At 46.5% G+C, this 8824-nt stretch overlaps 1 protein-coding gene across 2 annotated transcripts; it reads right to left on the bottom strand.

The window, feature by feature from the left end:
- Nucleotides 1-510: 510 nt before the first annotated feature.
- Nucleotides 511-5814, bottom strand: LOC123078518 (inactive protein kinase SELMODRAFT_444075). Of its 2 annotated transcripts, none has more exons than XM_044501054.1 (10): nucleotides 5546-5814; nucleotides 4418-4663; nucleotides 3992-4131; nucleotides 3712-3806; nucleotides 2606-3618; nucleotides 2267-2430; nucleotides 1845-1921; nucleotides 1620-1767; nucleotides 1211-1360; nucleotides 511-1109 (listed from the first exon to the last, which is right to left on the bottom strand). In XM_044501054.1, exons 1-10 carry the CDS (start codon nucleotides 5547-5549, stop codon nucleotides 876-878), a joined length of 2271 nt encoding a protein of 756 aa, XP_044356989.1. In that variant the 5' UTR covers nucleotides 5550-5814; the 3' UTR covers nucleotides 511-875. The 2 variants fall into 2 exon arrangements, with proteins under 2 accessions (XP_044356989.1, XP_044356990.1); XM_044501055.1 differs by lacking the exon at nucleotides 5546-5814 and adding an exon at nucleotides 4818-5535.
- Nucleotides 5815-8824: the final 3010 nt, after the last annotated feature.

Genomic DNA, 8824 nt, shown 5'->3' with positions numbered 1-8824 from the left:
CAATATAAATGAAACATTTATGATTTATTGGGTTTTTTCAAAAAGATCTGAATGCTTAAAAAATTTCACTTTGGAAAATCAATCTGGTACGTCGGATATTTAATGGATGGCTGATAGAGGAAGGCTAAGTTACGGCGAGACTTGGCATCACGAAGCCAGAAGCTGCGTCCTGCATATACAACCCAGCCTCCCAGGTTTAAGTCATCTCAAATGCGAGTTTGTGTTCTTATAGAAATAGCAGAATTGTAGATCTCTTTTTTCAGCATACTATTGGTTGGTCCACAGGGAGTAGTACAAGAAGACCCTTGAATAGTCGCACGCACCCCCACCGGCCACACTGCTGCGTATCTCCGTCCAAGATTTTCGAGCTGCCATATGCACAAACATAACAGCTCAGGGCCCCTCCTCTCCTCCGTTCAGTGTGAGGCAACTATTCATGCCATGTGACCTTGCTGAGAACCAACTGATTTACATGCACCCCCGAAAGAAGAAAAGAAAAATACCACCACAAAACAAAACAACGCCATTATTGATTGACAAACAGCGGGCAATGCCCCCGAAGCCCAGTAGGCGCAGCAGTGCGGAGACCACATCGAGATCTACAAACGGCGCACACTGCATGGCTGCCATTCTCATCAGGGTGACTGACGATTGCAATAGTTATCACAACTAAGATCTTCGCACAACTAGATGTCGTTTCGTCGGCTGATACACAAAAGAAGAGCTAACTCAGAGCTCAATATACTTGTAAACCTATTGGCATTCCTACTATACACGAGAACAAGGTAGCAGCAAAAGCTTTGGGCCTACGATTACTCAAAAGCAGAGGGGGAGGGAATAATACATAATTGAGTTGCTAAGGGAAGGGAAGAGCATTAATATCGGTTAGAGATGCTCTTCTTGTCTCGGTCCCAGGCAGCCCTCAAAGCGTCGTAAGATTGTTGTTTCCTTCCAACCACTCGCTGCGAATCTTGCCGGGCTGGGCTGCTGTAGTCCTGATAATGCTGTTGATCATTTGCCTTTCGCCAGCTCCTGCTCGCAGAATCGCTACTCGGGGCCGAAACGGAGACGGAATCGACAACCATGTCGCCCTCGAGCAAGCGAAGAACCTAAAAGAAAGATATGGGAAAACGGTACAAGTTGGCAAATTTTAGTTTCCCAACAGGCATTTACACAAAATAACTGAAGGTCGAGCCCAGAAAGAACTTACATGAGACATGCGAGGCCTTGAATGAGGATCACGTCGTATGCACAGGTTTGCGGCATGCAACATGCAACGGACCTCATTTTCGCTGTATCGGTCCCCCAAGCATGGGTCTATCAGCTCGTCGACTGCATTATCCTCCAAGAGATGGCGTGCCTATCATACATAAAAACTTCATTAATACTCATTAATACTCCAATCACACCGTGCACACAGTTTTGACATGCACTAGCATTGTAGCCAACTCTGAAATCCTTGAGCGTAAGTTTTATTAGTCAAAAAGACTTGATTGCCATTTCGCAACAAAAACTATGACAATTTGCGAGAAGATGGAGGCCATAGACCATATATCATTAACACCAACCTTAAGCGTGCTAACTATGCAAAAAAGGAGTCGTCTTGCAAAGAAACTCACCCATTCAGTTAGAAACTGCTGGCCCTTAGGTCGGTTAATGTCAACAGCCTTGCGCCCAGTGACAAGTTCTACCAACACGACACCAAAACTGTATACATCAGCCTTCTCTGTTATTTGTCCACTCTGAGCATACTCTGGTGCCAGATAACTGCAACGAGTCGTTAAGAATCATCGAGTGCTCCAAATTGCTTAAGGTGACAAATTATTGGAAATTCCAGTACATACCCAAATGTGCCAATGACTCTTGTTTCAACACCCATGTCTCCATCGGGTTGCCATCGCGCTAGACCAAAATCTCCAACCTATCAGAACATGGTTGAAAACACACAACCATGTCAGGAAATTATATGCTTGGTGGCCAAGCATAATATAAGACTGGATATTGGCATAATTAAAAAAAAAAGGTCTGTAAGATAATACTGGGGAAGTTAAACAGAAAGTATTGCAATTTAATCAAATTTACACAAGACAAGACGCTATTATGGTCTAGAAAATTGTAGTTACAAGATAGGCCAACCCAATTAAGTATACAGAATGGCTTCATCTTTGCATCAGGCACACAAATTTAACATCATATCTGGAAAGACGTTCAATGCAATACCAGAGGACAAATGCTGATTAGTAAATTCCAATAGTGTAGTCCATACCAGAGGTTCAAAATCATGTGTGACAAGGATGTTGTTTGGTCTCATGTCCCGATGGATAATGCAGCCAACTCTACATTCCTCATGTAGATACCGCAACCCTCGAGCAGCACCAACAGCAATCTTTTGTCTAGCTGCCCATTCCAGTGTGTCTTTATTATTGCGACCTGAAAGATATTTCACAAACAGCTTAACAGGTAAACAAACATTATCACTAACTTTTGCTCACTACTGGTAAAAGGCAGAACAACAATACGCATGTAATGAATACTAAGTGCAATAGTGAGCCTGCAGACTGGAAAATGTGTCTATATATACGTGCAAGAGAGAGAAAAATCATACCATAAAGATGCGAGTCCAAGGATCCATTGCAGATGTACTCATAAACCAATAAACGCCTCCTTTCCTCAACACAAAAACCAATGAGCATTACAACATTACGGTGTTGTGCACAGCTCAGAACTTCCACCTCTGAGCAAAATTCAACATCACCCTGGGAACTAGCAAGCTTATGTTGCTTGACAGCAATTGCCTGGCCATCAGGAAGGACGCCTCGATGAACAGATCCAAATCCACCTTCAGCCAGGAAATTTGCCTGGGAGAAACCACCGGTTGCAAGTTCGAGTTCAGCGTAACTAAACCACCGAGGAGGTTTCCCAAACACAGGAGCCTTATGCTGACATATCGAACACAACGGAGGCGGCCCAGGAGGTGCGCTCCTTGCTAACGAGACAGCGTCCCTGACATTTCCTCTAAAGTTTAAGTCTGATCTGCTTCTCATAGAACTTATTTCATGCAAAAGATCTAGCTTGGAGATCTTCTCAAGCAAAGTATCTGCAGTTGGTGTGCGAGTTTTTCGTGGTGGTTTTGAGGATGCAGATCCCTGTAGAATGTCGACCATCCATGGCTGAAGCGAGAAGGTTGCTGAGGGGCTCAATATTTCACTGTCGGTATCAGAAATATTGACATCCGAATGCTGGATCTTATCCTTTGTTGCTTGTACCTCTTTCTTTAGAGAAACAGTTGTTTCAGAAGCACAAAATGGGGAAGTCCCTGGATCTGAACTTGAGACTGAGGATGTTCCCGCTTCGGTACTTCCAAAAGGCGTCTCTAAGTCTGGGCTGCTATTTGGTGTTACAGCTGGTCCTCGAACTGAACTCCGCGGCTCCTTTACATCAGTTGCTGTTTTACCAACAGAACTATCCAACACTGCTGGAAGTGAACAGGATCCTTTGGACTCTTTATCGGGAGATCCCATAAGATTCAGACGGAGAACTTTAGGCTGAGAACGCTTCATGACAACAATGTTGCACTGTAACTCTTCCATGCAACGCTTCTCTTCATGCTTCAACTCCCTAAGAGCAGCAGCATGGGCAGCTAAGCAAAGAGAAAACACAAGATACCTGAACGTACAAAAGAAAATTACAGTAGTAAGTGTTGATCATTACTTATCTAGCACAACCCAGCTTGCTTGTGCTCGCTTAGATTCAGCAGCTACGACACCAGGAGGAGATCCAGAAACAACCTTAACCTTAACATTTATCTGCACAAATGAGAATCGTCATAAAAAAGATTGCAGTGTGTGATAGGAGTCAAGAAAACATGTACAGAAGCATTAACAGTGATCCTGATTAGCCTGCTGGCTACCGATTGTTATTCTGTCACTTAATCAATAAAGCTCCCATTTCCACCGCACAAAAAAAAACATGTACAGAAGCATGTACAAACCTTGCTTGCATCATAAACATCATGAAGTTTGAGCATCATTTGCGAACACAGCTCTGAGACATCTGACTTCTGATCCAACATGGTCTTATGGCCACTTGCGCAATCTCCCGCAAATAGAGGAAAGCCCCAGAACTTCCTGCCTGAAAGAGGGAAACCATAGTGCATTAAGGCCACTACCACAAAATTCAAAACTCAACCCAGAACTCGTGGAAGGTACTGGACAAAGTGCAGCAACTTCAGTGATCATGGTAACAGAAGAGTTTAGAGACCAATGATGGCAACCCATATATGCATTTAGCTGTGCAACTAATGTGCATATAGGATGCACTATTATAGCTAAGCCCCCAAAACAACACCGCAGTACAACAAAAGTAGAAAACTGCATTTGCGAAGGACGGACAGGATTGCAAGGAAAGGAAACAATACCAGAGCTCTGTGCCGGGATGACAACGAGGAGTATGATGTTGCCGCCGGGCTGCACGACGTGCGTCAAAGCCCAGACGATGGCTGTCTTGGAGATCTCCCTAATGGCAGCACGCACCGCCACCACCACCTTCTCCTCGGCAGCAGCAGCCGGTGCGCCCTTGTCGGCGACGGCCTTCCCCTTCCTCTGCTGCAACAGCAGCTGCTGCTGCTTGATAGAGCTCGCCATCACCTCCTCTCCGGCGATGCCTACAAATCAAGAAGCTCCCTCTAAACAGCCGAACCACGGAAGTGCTGGCCAAACCCAAGAAGCAAACAAGTAGGAGTAGTAATGCCTAGTACAAACAACGCAACAACCAGCCCCAAGTGCTTAAATGCAAATGAGATAGGAGGAGCTACTGACAGTTGCCAGCGGCGTTGGACACCGAACTCTGTTCACAGAACCAAAAGGCAGCCAAAGACCAGTAAAGATGGCGGCAAGGCAGTAAAAAGGAGACGGCCTTTCCTCCTCAGCTGGGTCCCGGATTCTCGACGACCAAGCTGCTGCGGATTGAGAGAAAGATCGCCCACTTTATGGCTGGCCGCAGAGCGGGCACCACTGCCGCCTGTGAATGGATGTCCTCGCCGCCACTGTAGCCGGAATAGGGAGACGGGGAAGGGGAGAGAGCCCAGCTCCAGCTCCAGCTCGCTCTCGCTGTCTGGGATGAGACGACGAGGTGACCCCGCCTCCCCGTTGCGCCAAACCGGTCAGATTGCACAGTGCCGCCTCGTCCTCCCAGCCTACACGATTCCCAGCACGCCGTAGGAATCCCCAAATCATTGAAAAATCGTTCGAATCTTCGCACAGATCTCGCCGCGCTCTCCGCCTCGAAATTGGCCTCCACGACCACGAGTGGGACAAAATGGAGTCAATTTCTACGGAAATTTCCCCATTCCATATGCAAAAGCAGATCTCCGACGCGATATTTGACTCGCATTGCCTTCCATAAACGAACACCTACTCTTCTCAAATACCCGGGAAACTTGCCCGCCATTCCAGGGCGGACTTCGGGGGCATCTGAACCGACGCGAATCGAAGCTATTCAAAAAACGAAAACGACAGCTCAATCAAAATGGGGAAAGAGAAGAGACCCATCGAGAAGATAAGACGAGGAGCGCCCGGCCCGCCGCCGGAGAAGACGACGAAGAGGAAGCTCCGCCTCGCGCGCTGCCGCCCCTCCTACGACCTGACCTGGGTACGATGCGAAACCTAGGGCGCTATAGTGCCGTACGTGTGGGAGCGGGGGCGGGTGGAGGCGGTGGCCATTAAAGAGCCAAGGAGCGCAAGCAATTAAACCTCCATTGCTGTGCGTGACGCTAACCTCTTCAGGCTTCAGTTCCTACTAGTGGTACCGTCGTTCGCCGTCCAGGAGTAGCCTACCCGTTCTACCCTCCAGGCTTGGTCGCATTAACGGCGCTGCCACTCAAATGCGACGCGTTTGAAAACCGGTCGCCATCGCCGGCCATCTGATTGGGATCGGACGGCCGAGGAGTCTCGCAGGATTGAATGCGGCTCAGGGTGCTGTCTCGTGAGCAGGCGGTCCCAGCTTCCAGGTGGGGACCACGCGACAGTGTCAGGCAGTGCACGGCCCCGGCGTGGTCCCGGTGCACGAGCAGGGCGCTGACATGGTCCTGGTGGGCCATCGCCGTCGCCTCGTTCCTACTCCTACTACAGGGTTGATCTGATTTCTGAACTTTTGCTGCAGTTTGGCGGAAAATTTCCCAGCCTTTTTACAGGCTTTTCTTCCCTTGGATGGATGCAGCAACCCGTAGGGGCTACCTTGTATAGGGACTTACATGTCTTTTTGTGTTTATTGTGTGTTGTACTTTCCATTGCGATGTGATGTGAGAGCAGTGGTGCTATCGACGAACGGATGCTATGGGTTAAAACTAGTAAAAGGTGACAAGTCAATGGGTTAAAACCCTTTTTACGTATACTCTTATGTACACTGGCGGAGCTATGTGCATCCTGCAGGTGCCATGGCCCCCCAATCTTGGCAAATTTAGTGAAGAATTTTTTTTATAGAGAGATTTAGATTAAAAAATAGAGATGTTTTCCACTGTTTTTTCTCTTTGCCCCCCCCCCCCACACACACACAATCTTCCTGGTCTAGCTCCGCCACTGCTTATGTAGGTGCAAAACGTTTTTGCCTTGGCCATTCGACTGGAAGAAAATGAAAACATGAGATGAGGACCCAGGTAGATTGTTTTTAGATGATATCACTACACTATAGGAATATTAATACTACATATCAAAGTTGTATTAGAGCTGTTGTATCAGAGAGAGTATTATTATCTAAGTGAGCATGCAAAGAGCCGTGTACCGTTGGCGACGCCCAAAAGATGATTGCAACCAACAGTTTGGCTATGTGCGTAGCGTTTTAACAATCCAATTATCTACCTATGTGTCAGCGTGTATACTGTGTGCACTATATATATGTACAAGAAAATATGATGAGCTCCGGCTGCCCTTTGAAACGTACCGCCGATGTCCCCAGTCAATCAAGTGGTACTGCTGGTACGCTTGCAGACAATTCAGTGGCCCTCCGATCCGTAGTAGGTTTGTAGGTGTATTCTTGCCTGTCTTGTAAGGCTGGCCATATTAGGGTAACATAAGTAGTAACATGTACTTGAGACTCACAAACATGATTATGTGGCAGTCAATTAAAGGAGAGAGATAGTTATAGTAACATAGATAGATAACGTAATATAATTAATGTTATGCTACTACTCCCTTCTTTCCGGTTTATAAGGCTTAGTTCAAAAATCTCACCAACCAAGGTAGATGGTGAGTGGTGAAATACTTTTTATAGTTTGCAAAAGCACCCAATTAATGCTCTTGTTTTCCTAAAAAAGTATGTTTACCAATGCATTAATTGCAATACATGCATGCATAAATTACATGCATTGGTCAATTTTCTCTTAATACTTGCATGCAATAATTTAATGCACCTTGGAATCTGAACATGTGATGGGAAACAATCAAATTAAGCCTTATAAAATGAAAAAACTAAAATTTTAAGATAAGCCCTACAAACCGAAAAGGAGGAAGTATGTGTCATGCATGGCAATAAATGAGACCACCTATGATACTAATCTATGTTACTATGCACTATGAATGTAGTATCATACACTAGTATCATATGCATGATACTAGTATATGATACTCCCCACTATGACCAGCCTAACACTATTTTCCACGCTAAACGTACAATATGTGTCACTGAAGAGCCATCTGCGCAGTATACAACATCAACAAGAAATACTCACTATCCTTTCAAATTAAATACTCACTATACATAAATGGACGTTGTGGAGGATATCCAAAAAAATGGAAGTGTAGAATAGATTGACAGGCACCTCCCTAAAGAAAAGAAAAGGCTAGGCTTCCACCGTCTCCTGCCGGCTCTGCCGCCGGTCCGCCTCGTCTCCGGTAGCCTTAGGGCCATGGCGGTGCGGTGGATCACGGCCCTTGCCCGCGGAGGGCTCCGTCTTTAGATGTTCCTTCAATTTTTGTTAGGCTTTGTGTCCCGCTAGAAAGACGAGACGGGGCGGCTTTCTGAAGATGTAATAAGGTTCTCCCCGCCTAGTCCCCGTTTCGGTGGTGCGTCTAGCATTGTCGGTGGGTGTGTGGAGGTGTGTCTCCGGTGGATCTGTCCTTGGTGGATTTGCTCAGATCTTGTCGTAGTTTGTCGACGTTCATGCGTCTTCAGGTTGAATCTTTATGATATATGCTACTCTTCAACGGCGGCGGTTGTTGTTCGGGTGCTCTGGTCCTATGGGCATTAGCACGACGACTTCCCAACTGTCTACTACACCAAGGTTTGTCCGGCTCCTGCGAGGGAGGGGCGATGACGGCGGCGTGCCTTCGGCTTGCTTCAGTGCTTGTAGTCGTCGCTAGGTGGTCTACGGATCTGGATCTAATTTTTATTATTTCTAATGTTTGTTGTACTATCATGATTGAAGATAAATAGATTAGAAGTTTTCTTTTAAAAAAAGGAGAGATGAATTTTGGCTTCCAAGTTCTTATGGCTTCTTTATCTTATGGCGCGTACTACGTGTCGGTCAGCAGATTTTTTTTAAAAGATTTGCTCGGTCGCTGGTCGTCCTATCTGCACACGTGCGCTGATCGCGTTGGTCGCAACATGTTCTTGTTACAAGAGTCTTATTGCCAAAAGGCTCTGTGGCTCGGGCAACAAGAGTCTTGTTCTTGCAATAGCAACAGGGCCCTTGTTGCACACAAAAATTCATCACAACTCTCAGTCCCTTGTCACAATGCCATCATTCACCGCCACTGTTTGCAACACCGTTGTTCCAACGGAGCGCACGACGGCTCGCCGGAGGAGCACGCGGAGAGCACCGAACCAGCTC

Source organism: Triticum aestivum, chromosome 3D (genome assembly GCF_018294505.1).
Source record: "Triticum aestivum cultivar Chinese Spring chromosome 3D, IWGSC CS RefSeq v2.1, whole genome shotgun sequence".
Taxonomy (NCBI): domain Eukaryota; kingdom Viridiplantae; phylum Streptophyta; class Magnoliopsida; order Poales; family Poaceae; genus Triticum; species Triticum aestivum.
This window is presented reverse-complemented; position numbering and strand designations above follow the sequence as displayed.

Excerpts from the sequence above, each read along its gene's own strand:
- LOC123078518 (XM_044501054.1), bottom strand. Across the intron at positions 4,132-4,417 it reads CATCCCGGCACAGAGCTCTG|GCAGGAAGTTCTGGGGCTTT; the intron begins GTATTGTTTCCT and ends TCCCTCTTTCAG. Across the intron at positions 1,922-2,266 it reads CACATGATTTTGAACCTCTG|GTTGGAGATTTTGGTCTAGC; the intron begins GTATGGACTACA and ends ATGTTCTGATAG.